The following is a 16,956-nucleotide window of genomic DNA, read 5'->3' as shown; positions in this document are numbered from 1 at the left end:
TAGATTTAAGTTATTGATTTATAATTTATTATTTAATTCTTATTTTAAGTATTAAGATTGTCTGATAAAATTAACTTATAAATTATTCTAAATCATCAAATTGATATATTTATTCTCATACATTATAACTAGGACAATAGAGATCTTAGAGTAGTAAAGAAGATTATGGAGGTAACTATGACAAATGAGAGTAAAAAGATAAAATGAAGATGTAGATTTAAGAATATGTAAATTGTTTTTACTTATTACTTAAAGTTGTTTTTTACTTTAAGTCATACCATTAAATTATTTGATCAAACATACTTTATTTACTTAATGACTTAAATTTAATTATTAAGTCACTTTAAGTTATTAAATTGGTTTATCAAACATCCACTAACTATTTTAAGTTAATATTTAAAATTAGTTTATAATATTAAATTATTTTATCAAATATATCTAATCTATTTAACAACTTAAATTAAATTATTAAGTATTATAAAGCTTGAAGATTATTAAGTATTATAAAACTTGAAGTATGGGTCATCCTTTGCTCATAGGCTCTTCAATATTTCATTAATATTTGTTTCTTATAGAAAGTTAGATTGGATAAGGAAAATATTAGCGTACTATTTGATTGGAATCTAGAAGATTTATTAAATACTATTTCAACAACCCCATCATTAATTGTTCTATAGCTATAAAATTAGATGCTAAGATAAAATGCTAGGTTTGCCCATCCTTAGTAATATGATGTGATTGATTTTGAAAAATGTCTGTCAATAATAGAGACTAAGTACCTTCTAAACTTCAACTTTAAATAATTGAATATTTCGTTAGCAATTGTTTATTAAATCTTGTTATTAGGATTACCACTTAAGTTGGTTGATCAAGTTGATGATTAATTTTAATTCAACTCAAATTAAGAAATAATCAATCCCAACCTAACCCACTTCCAATCTTATTTTTTCAAGTTTAAGTTGAGTATAGGTTGATTGAGTTAGATTCGGGTTAGTCGAGTTGATTGGATTGCATAATCCAAAATTCATTTATAAAATATTTAATTTTTTTCTATTTATTTATATGAAAATTTAAATAATAAATAAGAAAAAATTTTAAGACGATGATAAAAAAGTGAAAATAAATTTATATATCTTAAAAAAATGAAAAAGTATATCATATAACATGATTTGATATTTTTTTCTTGAAAGTCTAAAAAAAATAAATATTATTATATTGGATAATATACATTATAAATATTATAAAAATAAATTAAGTCCTATTAGATTCAGGTTATCTGAATTTTGATTTGAGCTTAATCCAAATTGAGTTGGAGTTAAAAAAAAAACCTAATTTAAACCAAATTCGAGTATTGAAAATGATTGTTTAAGTTTTTTCAAATGTCAAATTGAGTTTGAATGAAGTCTAACCAACTTGCTCAAATTACACCCCTACCTTTTATTGTATTTTGTTTTATAATAAGATTATACTTCGAAATGACAAAATGTTTAGCTTCTTGTAGTTGTGTGAGAAAAAAAAAAAAAAAATCAAGTGCGGCACTAGGAATGGCAACAGGGCGGGTTCGGGACGGGTCGCCCCTATCCCAACCCCGCCCCGTTTATAAAAAATAATTCTCATCCCCGTCCCGTTTAAAAAATTAAACAGGGCGCCCATACCCGTCCCACCCCGCCCCGTTTAGCCTCTTTTTTTTTTTAAAAAAAATTTGCTTTTAAATTTTTTAATTACATTAAAATAAATATATTTATAAATAATAAAATTATTATATTTTTTATAACTTATTTTATTAATTTTTTTATTATTATCTATATATTAAAAATAGTAAAATAAAATTAATTTTAAATTTTAAAATTGATTTTATATGTAAACGGGGTGGGGCGGGGCGGGATGGGGCAATACCCGAACCCGCCCCGGGTTAAAAAAAAATCCCATACCCGTTAAAAACCCGTTTATTAAATTTCAACCCCGTCCCATTAGGGGCGGGGCGGGGCGGGTACCCCAAAAAACCCGCCCCGTTGCCATCCCTTTGCGGCACTGATGAAAGGAATTTCATGGAAACAATTAACATTTTGCTTGGATAAATAAATAAGAATAAGTAAGTAATTTTATGGAGTGAAACAATTTATTTAGATCTAATAATTTTAGTGAACATAAAAATAAAAATAAATTAAAATGGTAGTTTATATTAGGGTCTGTTTTGGATCTATTTTTTAAAATAATTTTCTATTTTTCAGAACAAAAAAAAAATACAAAAAATACATTTGATAACCAAAAACTATTTTTGGTTTTATGTTATTAAGAGTATAAAATATAGTGTTTTTAAAAAACATCTTTTAATTATTTTTTATTGTTATCTAATAACTATTTTAAGAAATAATTGTATAAACATGTAGAATGATAAAAAATAAAACACTGCATATAAAAATAAAACATATTTAAAAATATTTAAAATAAGCTAAAAACATTTTAAATTTCTAAATAGAATTTTGTTATTCAAAAATTAGAGAACAAAAACTATTATAAAAAACTATTTTTCAGAATTATTTTTGAAAATAATTATCAAATATGTCTTTACTTCCTATCAAGCTATACTAGTCTTACTATATCTATTTTCCTTTTCTTTTTAATAAATTTTATAATTAAGAAATATGACATTTAAAAATATAATTTTAATAAAAACTAAACTCCTAATAAAACTAATCTTCCAAATCAAAAGCAAACGAATAAAATAATTTAAATATACTAAAAAATTATTATCTTAATTTAACAATAACTCCTCTTATATTGTTATTAGTAAAAACTTTATTTTTTAATTTAAGTAAAAAATTAATTTATATTTAATAAAAAATTTATAATACAAATGTTACTCTTTACAAAATACTATAGTTTATTTTAAATGTCCATTAAAAATTATGTTTTATAATTTTATATTTCTCAGTTGAAGGAAATTCAGTTTAAGAGAAAATGAAAAAAAAAATTATGATTTAAAATATTTTAAATCATATAACTAATAAAAAAAAAAAGGGATAATTATGATTTAGGGTTAGTTAAAGCAAAAAATGGAAATAAATCCACATATTTAACATAATTGATGCTAACAATATGAAAAATAAAAGATAAAAATAGCCTTGAAGGAATTGCGGAAAAGTGAATGTGCTTGTGGTCCATCCATTTTATTTTGACTTTTATATATTTTTTCCACTTTTCTTTATCCCTTTTGATATCCGAGTATCACATTTATTTCACCTTTTTAATTTCTTGTCTAAAAATATTTTAATATTTTTCCATTTCTCTTTTTATTAAAAAAATTTGAAAAATGAAAGTATAATAGGCATATTAATAGACTCATAGTTATATATTTTTAAATTTTCCAATTTAATTTAATTTTTATATTTTATAATTGAATAAGTTAAATTTTAAGTAAAAACAAATATTTTTTATAATTTAAATTTATTTTAAGTTTCATTTTTATTTTCATATTTTATTTTATTATTAATAATGTAACATTTAGTAATGCTATTGAAAGTAATTAATAAAACTTTCATTAAAATTTAATATTAATAATATCATTTTTAAAATTTAAGTTTCATATATTTGAAAGAGAGCAATAGTGGTTTTTTTTAAAGATTTTTTTTTTACATATATGAAAAATAATTTAAAGGTTATATATTAAAATATACTTTTCAAATCAAGATTTTAATTTCCGGTGGTCTAATTTATTTATTTATATTATTTTAAAAAATAAATCACTAAAGAATTAAAAATATATAAAAAAAACAAAAATCAAGTAAGGTGCATTATAGATGATATAGTATAAATTCAATTTTTATAATTTTCATATGTTTTTGGTATTTTTGTTATTATGAAAAAAAAATCATATCTTTTAATTTAATTATAAATATTTGTTAATTAAATTTTACACTTTTTGAGAAAATGACAAGCTTTAAAAAACAAAAAACAAAAAGATATTTTTATCATTTTGCTTGTCATTGATTTATATAATTCTTCTAATTTCCAAACCATAAAACATCTAACTATTCATTTTAAAATATTAAGGGAGTTTCTTTAATTTTGTAAAAAAATTGAAAATTTTTATTTTTTTATTATTGCCACCTGTTTTTTCCAGGCGCTTACACGTTGGATGAAACTCTAACGTACCAAAAGAATCTATAAAATGGTACAGGCCCTTTTTTTTTTCCTTTTTTTTTTTTAAATACCATGATGAGCTCTTAATACTTGATTTATTAAATTTTCTTAAAAAAAGTTCAAATGAAAAAATGCTCCACCTATTTGACAATTAATTTTTTAGGTTTTATATTTTCCCCGTATAGATTATATCCATAATGATTTATGTTTGGATATGTCAAAATTTTTACCATAACAGTCCCAATCTCTTTGAAGAAATTTATTTATATCTCAGGAAAAAGGGATTTTATTTTTATTATTTTTTTAAAAAGGGAAAAATAAAGGATATTATACATTTAATATTGGATTTTATAGTGAATTTGAAATCTAAACATGTTAAAAGAAATCCAACTGCATTGTCAAATGGAATCTGTTGTGATCTAGGAGAGGATTCTCTCTGCCATATAAAGAGGCCAACTGTGGAGGGAGGGAGAGAACTGATAAGAGCGTAGAAGACTTGTACACAGCCCACACTCACACCAAACTCAAAACAGAGAAACAGAGAAGATGGCGACCATGACCGTGAAGATGTCTAGAGAAGAGCCGGCGGTGTCTTACGCTAGCAGATATTCATTGCCAGCTGAGCCTAAAGAGAACGACACAAAGTCCAATCTCTGCTCCGGTCCTGTTATCCTTCTCTCACAGTAACTTTCTCGTCTCTCTCCCCTCCATATTCTCATCTTTCTCTCTGTTTCTTTCTACAAGATTAAGTTTTGTCTAGATTTATGATTTGAAGCTACCGGAACAGTGTTTGAGTTGAGTGGTGCAGTATTGATCAACGGACTAAATTCAATGTAGCGTTAATAATTGCCAGAAGTTGTCCTTACAAACAACATTAAAGACTCTACTGCCCAATTTAATATGGTATAACTGACCATTGGATTTGAAACAGTGGAGATCCAACGGGGTTCAAGCCTTTCTGGCGAAGCGTGGGCGACAAATGTAAGGTGACCATCGATAGCTGCGATTTTATGAGCTACCTGACCGATACTGGAACAGTGTGTTGGTTTCTGGAGAAGGAACTGGAGGAGGCAATCAGGCAATTACATCGTACGGTTGGGAATGCAGTAACGGACGATCGGCATATCTTGGTGGGGACAGGTTCGACCCAGCTCTATCACGCCGCGCTCTACGCTCTCACCTCTCCCGGGGGGCCTGAGCCCGTGAATGTGGTGTCTGCGGTTCCATACTATTCGGTGAGAGCCACACCCCTCCACACACACAATTGTTTTAGTTTGACTTAAAATATGGATCATGAATTCAGCGACCAAATCAACCAAACAATGCAACAACTGTATTAGTATGTACTGTTTAGCGACCTAGTCGTGTCTCTTACCGAGGCCGCCTTGATTTAGCAAGGAAACGAGGAACAAATTCATAACCATGTGTTTGGGCTGCCAAAGTAGCATATGGTAACATGGGCATGCATGATTTGATATCTTAAGGTTGGTCAACCTTGGATTTCCCTGCCTCTTTCAACCTTATCTTTGTCTTGAGTAGGCTAATTATAAGTCAACAGGTTTACCATAGAGATATTAAGAATAACTATTTTTTTTTTAAATAAATTATTCAAATATGAAGTGATATTTTGTAAGGATTTTCTTGTGTTCTTTTATCCAAGTAGATAGAATCTTGAGCATATATAAAGATTTGCGAGATTCGTTGCATCTACCTAGCTTATATGTTAAACAAAATAAAATTGGGAGTGTTGATTTACTCATCAACTCGATTTTGATGCCAAAGCCTTTGATTAATCCTTTTGGAATCCCAAATATAAACAGGAGTTTCTTGTCTGGGATGAAGTAAAAGAAATCACATAAGTTGTCTTCCCTTTCGATTCTCTTTACATGGTTAGATTTGGAATATGTGTTGCAGTCATACCCAGAAGAGACGAACTTCTTGTGTTCAGCTCTGTACAAATGGGCTGGTGATGCATACACATTTGATAAGGAAGGACCTTACATAGAGCTGGTCACCATGCCCAACAATCCAGATGGTCAAGTTCGAGGCCCCACGGTGAACCGAAATGACGGCAAGCTCATTCATGATCTTGCCTATTATTGGCCACAATATACACCTATTACTGCTCAGGCCGACTATGATATCATGCTGTTTACATTTTCCAAAAGTATGGGACATGCAGGATCTCGAATTGGGTAAGTATTTCTAATTGAAGGAATTTGTTTTTTTAAATATATTCCTTAATATGACCATGACCTGCTTTGTTAGCTTACTGTCATCTCCCAACAAACTTGTTTGCTTTTACAGTCAAGATCATGGAAGTGGAAAAGATAAAACTTCATATTTTTGTACCTTGTCCAATGTTCTCTTTCCAGCAAAATTGGAAAAATGTCTTTTAGCAAGAAAAAGATGGAAAATGTAAAAGGCCGCCCTTTCAGCACTTCTTTAAGTAACTGTGTTGGTAGGGAGAGTGAATGATCAAGACCTCAAAGAAGAGCAAATGACATCCATTACATCAAACTTTTAACGAGTCTTTTCCATGTTTTTTTTTTTCTTTTTCTTTTTCAAGGTGGGCTGTGGTGAAGGATAAGGACGTGGCTATAAAGATGACTAAATACATTGAGCTTAACTCAATTGGTGTATCGAGAGAATCTCAGCATCGTGCTGCTAAAATTCTCGGCGCGGTATCTGATAGCAGCCAATGCATTGGGGCCAACTTCTTCGAATATGGCAAAAGCCTCATGGCTGAAAGATGGACAAAAATCAGAGAGGTTATCAGTCGTAGCAGACTCTTCAGCCTGCCAAAGTATATGGAAGAGTATTGTCAATTCAGCGGTGAAGACACTGAACCACATCCTGGTAATGCACTTTGTAATTTAATAAAATGTACACAACTAGGTATTCCCCAAAAGGCCTACAATAAGCATATTCTAATAGCTTGTCTTTTTTCCCCCCTCTGAACAGCCTTTGCATGGTTGAAGTGCAACAATGACATTGAGGACTTGGAGATTTTTCTCAGAAGATATAAGATTATGGGGAGAGGTGGGAGCCTATTTGGTTCTGATCCAAAGCATGTTAGAGTCAGTATGCTGGGCGATGAAGAGACATTCAACCTCTTCTTAGAGAGGTTATCGTCTATTCAGGATACCATTACTAATAGTAATGGTAATGGAATTAAATTTGACGAATTGGAGAGGAAGCAGATAAGATGAATGCACTATTTTATTTTGAAAGCTTTTGAAGCCAGAGGTTAAATAAAATTGAGAGTAGCTGCAATATATTATCTAGATCCATCTAGTGGTTTGTATAATTGGTACGATGAACAGTTTTGTTTCCCTGATGTAAACCCATTTGGATCAGGCCTTACATCATCATAAGACTTCTTTTCCTTCTTCTCCTTCTTATGTTTTTCTTAAAGTTAGTATCATTTAATTATCCAAAGATCTATAAGATGTCCTCTTTGATTGCAGTCAGAGATTCCAAAATGGCTATCTTTGTCTTACTAAATACCCTTTCTCATCGGCCATAAAGTGAGCCAACTCTTGGGAGGAGAGTCACGCAAAATGTAACAAGAAAACAAAGCTCCTGAAATATATAGGATTGGCACAGATAATCTAACAAACTTCTATTGATACATAGTAGACAGTTTTACAAGATTGGCACTTAGATCAATTACAATGAACCGAGCAAAACACATAATATCTTACATAGAACTAAGTACCTAGCATTGCAGTACTGCATATATAACTCAACAAGCCATTGATATAGTATTCTACATAACTACCATTTATATGTTTTTCAAAATCATTACTCTTACTACAGAGCAATTCAATCGTAAACTGCCTCTTTGAGCTGATGTATGGGATCGCATTGCCTAAGCCCCTTCTCATTGATGAGTCTGCATAATGTTCAAAAGACACAATAATTTATGTAATTGGATAAGGACTATAGAAACAAATCAAAAAGTGATTATAATGTAATCAAATTTGTGGATGTCAGTTTTGTATGGAGTAATTGGATGCTTGGTTAGTTATGGCTACTTTAATAATCTTCTCTACGGCTTATCTGGTTCTATTATCTGTATAACTAATTTTTATCTGCATAAGATATGATATGGCTCAACAAGCAATCAATCAATCTAAAACTTAGAAAACATACATAGATACATGTATGTATGTATATATGTATGCTTTTTTCTATGGTAGAGCAGTCCAAGTTGATATATGGAATTGCAGGGCTAGTTCTGGCTAGCTCATCTTGTCCAATATATTGGTCTACTGAGGAAATGTGTATGCTAACCCAGTTGCGAACCTTCAGGAAGTCACTTGTAAATTCAGTTTTGGACACCGAAAACAGAGGTACTTTAAGCTTGGTAAAGCTCCATTTTCAACCTCAGTTCATTCAACTGGGGAGTCACAAGCAAGAGTAAAAGTTTCTAGCTTCTGGAATCCACCTGCTGGACAATATTCTTCACCAATGTATTTAACATTGTAGGCATGCTATAAATTGAGATGCTTCAATTTGGGAAGAAACTGAAGAACTGGAGTTGGGGTCTCTGATAGATAAGAGATCGATAAATGTAGCCTGGTGAGGTTTCCCATTAAGGCAATCCATTTGGGAAATTCAACTAGTCCGCCATGTAAATGAAGCTCGCAAACAAGAGGTGGACGCAAGAATGGTTCTAATGAGGAGAGCAATGCGGTTTTCCTACTATCTTCTTCTCCAAACCACGTTGTCTTCGCTTCAAGAGACGAGGAAACAAGGTCCACCATTTTCATGATGGATTCAAAAAGCTCACCACCATGATCATCACAAATCCTCTTAATTCCAAGTATTCGAAGTTGAGTCAAGCTACTCAATTCCCGAGCAATGCCAACCCCAGCATACAGCCCACAGAAAGTGTGGAGGTTCACTAATATCCTTATCCCACTTGGCACTCTGATTTGACCATCATCAAAACTTCTGGACATTTCATGTGCCTCAACTGTTGCATGTTGAGAACTTCATTCGGTAGTTTCTTTAAGTTTCCGCACATTCTAATATTCAAAGTTTGTAGCTTTTTAAGATTATCAATACTAGCTGGAAGCTCACGTATCCCTGAATTTTCCAATCCCAAATACCGCAGGTGTATCAAATCACCTACTTCATTGGGTAAGTATTCAATCTCACCGTTCAAATCCAACACCAGCAAAAATTTCAATACACCAAACACTGTTCCCCGACTGGCCCACAAAGGGTTTTTGTGGCCATGAAAAACAGAGATTGGACAAAGATGCCATGTAAATCGGTCCTTATCGCCACCAGCGACTGCTAAATGGATAAGTGAATTCACACAAACAGTGGCGAACCCTTGTTCCTCTACCTTACAAATAGAGAATTCCCAATATGGACGGCAGACTTTCACACGACTCCCATCATCGAAGTCTTGAAGCATTCCCAAGCCATCCAGCTGCTTAACAGTATTTTCTGCTGTATCTTCCATGGTATCCTCTGCTTTAGCTTGTATTAGGCCCTTGGCCAACAAAAGCCAAACGACTTCTCGTTTCTTCATTAGATATCTTCCCTTGCCATACACACAAACGCAGTCCAAGCAGCATATGAAGTAATTGGGAAGGTTTCTATAATTTAATTCAGAGATTGTTAAAGGAGAATCCTCACCTTTCTCAGCGATTGAAGTGAGTTGTCTCTCTTCCTCTCCACCCACTTGTATACACGATGAATTGGGGTTATTGGGTTGAGATTTTCTCCTCAAAATTTAAGCAATGAGCGAGGAACTATCCTTTGATTTGCAAGTGAAAGTTTAAGAATGACATAATTGGATTGATAACATCAACCAACTTTGAACAAAGTTTCATTTGTTGCTTCTGGCAGAGCTTAGATGTGAAAATGAGAATGGCATGCAAAGATCATTTCCTTCCTTCTTAGCGTCACCAAATAATGTTAGAGGGTTGGCCACGGAGCTTGCATTGCTAGTCAACACCATGCTCTTTCCTTTTTATTTTTTTTTAATTTTTTTTATTTTTTTATTTTTTTTTATATGGTGGCATATTTGGGAAGACCAAAAATATTTAATTAATGCAATTCTAAGGGAAAATTTTAATTTCAGATACTTTTTAAATGTTATCAACTTTGTTATTTCTAAAATAGGATTGATTTCACTCACTTTTTGAAAGTTGTTTTTATGAAATTCAAATGGATGGAGATTAGATTTTTAATATTTCACACTTCTAACTATTTAAGTTGACTTTAAATTAAATTATTTTTAAATTATTACTCACTTTGTTATTTTAAGCATTAAGGTTACATGGTGAAGTAACTTAAGATTTATTTTAAATCATCAAATTAATATATTTACCCTTATTAATTTTAACTCACATTTATTTTCATTAATTTTAAATAATAAATTTATTTATAAAACACTCATATTTAAAGTATTGTAAATACCTAAAAAATTATAAAAAAAATTTAAAAGTCGAGTCATGAATATAGAATCATAATTTTAAAATATACTTTTCCTAGTATAGGTAAATAAGGTAAAAATGATTTGAAATTAAAAATAAGTTATTTATTTTAATTTAATACTTAAAATTATTGTGTAATATTAAGTCATTTTACCAACTAAGTTTAATATATTTAATAACTTAAATTAAGTTATTAAGTTCTATTAAACCATGAAGATGATATACCAAATATTGTTTTCAAATATACTATTCACTTACTTTACTACCATCCATGTATGAACTGGTTATGACATCAAGCAAGAACTTTTGAGATTCACCATGTTGCCTTTTTCAAATCCATATCTGCTGGTTGAAAATGGGAGTAATTGTTCATCATCTTATAATGACAGATTCAAGGGAGTTGTCATATATTGGGAGGGATTTCATATTTGTTAGCTAAATGATTTTAAGATACATTTTACAAGGGGAGAGGAACAATCTTTTTATTTAGTTTGGCTTGAAGGATTGGTCATACTTTTGTCCATAGTCTCTTCAATATTTCATTAATACTTTTGTGCAAGCTATTTCATTGAAATGTAGAAGATTTATGAAATATTATTTTGTACCCTTTTTAGTAAGACTAATTGTAGTCTCTTTAGGAGTAATCGCTATTTTAATGTGGTTTTCCTTATGTTAGTCTTTTCTAGAGGATTACGATCCTTTGAATATACAAATCTATCATGCTTTTGAATTTTGAACATACAGATTTATCATGCTTCAGGCATGTGTTAACTCACATTCAAAATTTTGTGTCATTCTTCTGGAATCAACTTGTCTCCCCTTAATGGCAAGAAAATTGTTTCATTAAATTAGAAATTTGTATAACATAGTTGAAGAAACTTTTGGTTCTTTAATGGATATTCAAATGATATTTCAAGAAGTTGATGCCTCATTGTTCACCTCGAGGGACTGAGTTGGTCATCTCAAATTCTTTTAGATTTGATAGAACGTCAAGTATCATTCACATGGATTCGTGTGTTACTAGTGACATAATATGGACTCTTTTGGAGCTTTCAATCAAGTTTCCGTAACTTGATATATATAGTAATAACATCAATTATTACCAATGTTATACAATTAATGAGACAAACATCTTGAAATATATTTATTAAACAACTGATACTATGTATAAATAAAATATAGACATGTATTAGCAAATATGATATGTACTATATTATTAAATAAAAAGACACAACATAAGAAAATAAATATCTTACATAAGAATTTAATAATAAACATTTTTTTGTAAACAATCAATAAGTCAATTTTACCATTAGGATTTTTTTAAAAAGTTAAAATAATCTAGGTTTGATATGTTAACCTTCTATCCACTATTTTTCTTTCTTTCTAATTTTGATAAAAGTCAATTAAATGTTAATCATACAACTGGTATGCATTAGGGGTTTCCCTCCACGTGTCCTTCCCTAAGTAAAAAACCCTTGGCTCGTCCAAGGTAAGCAGATGATCTATCTAGGATCAATCCGTCTGGACCAAAACAAGCTCCTTCTGGAGCAATGGCCTAGATGAAATTTACACCTAAAAGTCAGTGTTTATTTATTGTTACGTACAATTAGAGACATTGACCAAACATAAATGCACAGTCAACTACATGGTTCGAGACTCTTGCTCGACAGCCAACAAATGGTATTAGTAAGTGGATTCTGTTTGGTATGATTACCCAATTCGCGTAGCGATGATGGCGTTGACTCTCTTGCTAAGGCTTGATTTTCGCCTTGATGACAATTATCATCACAAAAAAGGCATGATTGCAGCATCAACGCTATGGTGATGATGTCATCCGCTCTATAAAAACCCCACGAGAAGTATGAAAAAAGTATGCTTGTGTACAAAGCCATTCAAAAGAATTTGACCCATCCTTTTTTTTTTCTACTTAAGCTTCAAAGGGGCGTGCCCAGACCACCTATCCGGAAATCCTTTTGTGTAGGAAGAAGCCCGTCTGACTCTAAAGAAGCTAGACAGACTCAAGTTTAGTTGGCACTACACACACATTGACACCGTCTATGGGAATCGAAAGAACTAAGGATGTCAACACTCTCTAGAAGTCAATCGTCAGTCATGGGTGGTGAAGATTATTTCATGTGGCGTGAAAAGATGGAGAGATGCCAACGAGAAAATGATCGACAAATGTGGACTCTGTTTCGCCAAATGAAACAACTCAAAGAAGAGAATGAGGAGTTGCAGACTCAAATGTCAGTAGCGGGCCCTTCTTAGAGTCAGCGCACTCAGAGCTAACACATGACTTTGAGGCGAACTTTTGAAGCGTCCTACTTAGGGGGCACAGAGTTATCCTCTGGCAGTTATTCCAGACAGTCCAGGAAGGAGTCTTTGCTGGATCACCATATGCAGTTGGACGAAGGAACAACATTTACCCGAGTATCTAGGAAAATGAGGCACGAAAAAAGGTCGCATTTATCACATGCAATGCGAGCCCGACTGGGACTTCAAGTGTCGCGTGAAGGGGAAATCAGACATGTCAGAGACTCTAAGGGCCTGTTTAGGTCCCCCAGCTGCGGCACCTATGCTAGAATGACCCTCTCAACTACCAAGATAGCAAGTTGAAGTGTTGCCCACACGGGCTCCACCCGACTCTATCAGCCAATGGTTGGATGACATGCTCTCCACGCCGTTCGACCCCCATATTATCAACTATGAGCCGCCCAAGGGATTTCTAATGTTGAAGTTCACAATATACGACAGAACGAGTGACCTGTTCAACCATATTATGCACTTTAGGCAACTTATGACCTTTGACATAAGGAATGATGCATTGATGTGTAAGGTCTTTTCGACCAGCCTACACAACCCGTCTTTCTCATGGTTCCACTGTCTCTCGACGAATTCCGTGAACACGTTCTAGAATATCTCAAAAGCTTTTGTGGGCTACTACCAATGTTCTGCTCGCCAAAAGTAGAACATAAGCACCCTGTAGAACATCAAGTTGTAGGAGAACAAGTCATTAAGAGACGTCATGAAATGGTTCGGGCAAACAGTACTCCAAGTGGAATCTTGTAGTATGGATGCCATCATGCAGATCTTCAAGAGAAGTATCAACCCGGGCACACCTTTATTTGAGTCTCTCTCAAAGAAGTCGTTTGTAACAACAGATGACTTATTCAAACGGGTGAATAAATATCCTATGCTCGAAAACGATGTTCAAATAGCTTCTCAACAGGTCTTGGTCACTAATCGTCCGACTAAGAACAATGAGGTGAAGAGTTCTAAGTTCTTAAACCAATCGAGGCAAGTTAGCAAGAGACGGGCTAGCCAGCAGCAGCAAGTGAGACTCACCCCTCTCAGAATCTCCTACGAAAGGCTCATTTCGATCATTCGTGATCTATTAGACTTTAGGTAGCCGGAACCCATCAAGACAGATCCGATTAGGCGAGATCGGAATAGAAGGTGCTCATATCATAATGATCACGATCAAACCACTGAGCAATACAAGAGTCTTCATTACTTGGTGGAAAAATTAATCAAAGTCGGGCACTTAAAATAGTATGTTCGCACAACTGGTGGGCAAAGAGACATGACACAAGGGGCAATCGTCCAAGCCCCTGCATTTCTGGTAGCTCATAGAATTGTCATCAACTACATACATGGAGGCCCCGTAGATGATAGACACAGTTCTAAGCGACAAATACGAAAATTGATTCACACGACTTCTATAAGAGAGCGAGTTAATTTTGTTCAACTTAACTTTTTGAAAGGCAGTGTGCGCCCTATAGGTGACATAATTACATTCCTTCCGGTATATGCTAACCAAGTGTTATAACTGCATGAAGATGCCTTAGTCGTAACACTAAGGGTAAGTGGATTTGACATGAGAAGGATTCTGGTTGACCCGGGTAGCTCGACTAACCTCTTGCAAATGTCAACCTACAAGCAGATAAGCTACTCACCATCCATCCTAGAGAACCCAGGGTGTTTGCTATCCAGGTTCAATGAAGGACTACTTCTTTGGGTGACATTGTGTTGCCCGTCCAAGCCGACCCAGTCATCTTGAACGTGCAGTTCTCAGTGGTCGATGACTTATCCCTAAACAATATCATCATGGGGTGTGCATAGCTATACAGAATGAAAGTCATTCCCTTTATGTACCATCAGATGGTGAGCTATCTCATAGAAAATGGACAAGTAGATCTACTTGGTAGCTAGTTAGTCGAGTGTCAATGCTATCAGGTGACACTAGAGGTTGAACACCTGGCCGGTGATGAAATGCACCTTGAATCATGAAACACAAGTGAGTAATAGCAATAACTGAGCTCGACGAAGAAAGATGCGTCTGCAGCTAATCCGCTTTAACTAATACGCCTCTTACACGACACAGATCAAATCACCTATACTAGCTTCCTACTTACGCAAAAGGAACTGGAACTACTAGAGAGCATGCTTAAGCGCAACAAGGGCATCTTTGCCTGGACTCACTCGGATATGCTAAAGATTCATCAGTTTGTGGCCTCCCACAAATTGAACGTCTTACCCACTCATGCCTTGTCAGGAAAAAGGTCCAACATTTCCATCTGGACAGGTAGAAAATCATCCAAGTAGAAATTGACAAATTATTGGTGGCCAGATTTATCGAAGATGTCAAATATCTGGACTGGTTAGTGAACTTGGTGGTAGTTTCGAAGAAGAATGGAAAGTGGCGAGTTTGTGTTAATTACACCAACATAAATGACGTATGTCCAAATGATAGTTTTCCCTTACCTAAGATAGATCAGATAGTCGACGCCACCGCCGAGCATAAGATGCTTTCCTTTCTAGACGTCTTCTCCGGATACCATGAAATCCCTATGTTCCAGTCGAATGAGGAGAATACAACCCTTGTTACACTATAAGGGTTGTATTATTACAAATTCATGTCGTTCGGACTCAATAATGCTGGTACTACCTCCTAGAGGCTGATGACAAAAATTTTCAAGTCTCTGATCGGTCGAACTGTGGAAGTCTACATTGACGACATTGTCGTAAAGAGCAAAACTCGAGCTGAGCATACCTAGCACCTAGAAGAAACATTTCGTCTTATGCGAGCATACAACATGGAACTCAATCCAACTAAGTGTGCATTTGGTGTCAACGTAGGGAAGTTTCTAAGGTTTATGGTAACCCAAAGAGGAATTGAAGTTAGTCCGACTCAAGTGAAAGTCGTTTTCGAAACACCCACTCCAAACAACAAGAAATAATTACAGCGCCTCACAGGTCGTCTCGCAGCTTTGGGACGTTTCATAGCCCATTTCATAGATAAGCTGAGGTATTTCTTCCTCACACTCAAAAGAGCAAGCATGTTCGATTGGACTAACAAATATGAGCAGGCATTCGGGGTAGTCAGGCACTACCTCATTGAACCACTCATCCTAAGCAATCCCAAGTCCAAAAAATAACTTTATATGTACTTAGTTGTATCTGACTACATTGTCAGTGTTGTTCTATTTCGTCAAATACATGACAAAGTGCAAAGGCTCATCTACTACATGAGCAAGGCAATGGTAGGTGCTGAGACTCGATATTCCCAGGTAGAAAAGACCGCTCTAGCACTAAAGGATGTCGCTCGAAAGCTTTGTCCATACTTCCAAGCTCATCAAGTGACCGTACTCACAAACCAACCACTTCGAGTTATCTTGTACAAACCGTACTTATCGGAACGAATGTTGAAGTGGGTCATCAAGTTGAGTGAGTACGGAATCAAGCATCAACGAAGGTTATCATTGAAGGGACAAGTTATGGTCGACTTCATAGCTGAACTCCCTAAAAAACAAGCACATCCGGCTGATCACCCTGGAAAGCAATGGTGGACACTTCATGTAGACGGAGTCTCCAAAGTGTCTAGATCCGGAGTAGGTCTGATCCTATAATCACTAACTAGGGAATTGGTGGAGCAAACTATCCGTCTCAGTTTTTGTGCCTCCAACAATGAAGCAAAATATGAAGTTGTCCTAGTTAGGTTAGACTTTACCCTAATGCTGGATACAACCAAGTTGGAAATCAGAAGTGACTCTCAACTAATTATCAAATAGATTCAGTAAGAGTATGAAACAAAGGATGAACGCATGGCTCGTTACCTCGCCATGGTGGAAGATCGCTTGAAAAATTTGGACAAGTGGGTTGTTAGACGGGTACCACGAAAGGAGAACGTGAAGACAAATGCACTGGTCGAAATAGCTACCATTCTCCCCATAAAAGAAGCAATGATGTTGCTCGTCTACCTCAAAGCCACACTCTCAATCACACCTGAACCAGTGTGTAATACCAATGAAGTGAACTCCAACTAGATGCATGACATCGTGAAATACCT

The 16,956-nt window shown here is 34.0% G+C and overlaps 1 protein-coding gene and 1 pseudogene across 1 annotated transcript; one reads left to right on the top strand and one right to left on the bottom strand.

Moving 5' to 3' along the window:
* Window positions 1-4,559: 4,559 nt before the first annotated feature.
* On the top strand, window positions 4,560-7,540 carry LOC100257504 (L-tryptophan--pyruvate aminotransferase 1). Its single transcript, XM_002267372.4, has 5 exons — window positions 4,560-4,826; window positions 5,075-5,378; window positions 6,058-6,338; window positions 6,713-7,002; window positions 7,108-7,540. Exons 1-5 carry the CDS (start codon window positions 4,690-4,692, stop codon window positions 7,353-7,355), a joined length of 1,260 nt encoding a protein of 419 aa, XP_002267408.1. The 5' UTR covers window positions 4,560-4,689; the 3' UTR covers window positions 7,356-7,540.
* Window positions 7,541-7,794: 254 nt separating this feature from the next.
* Window positions 7,795-9,635, bottom strand: LOC100853625 (probable disease resistance RPP8-like protein 2; annotated as a pseudogene).
* Between the last annotated feature and the right edge of the window lie 7,321 nt (window positions 9,636-16,956).

This window comes from Vitis vinifera, chromosome 1, assembly GCF_030704535.1.
Source record: "Vitis vinifera cultivar Pinot Noir 40024 chromosome 1, ASM3070453v1".
In the NCBI taxonomy this organism is placed as follows: domain Eukaryota; kingdom Viridiplantae; phylum Streptophyta; class Magnoliopsida; order Vitales; family Vitaceae; genus Vitis; species Vitis vinifera.
Note: the sequence above shows the minus strand (reverse complement) of the source record. Positions and strands in the feature narration are given on the sequence as shown.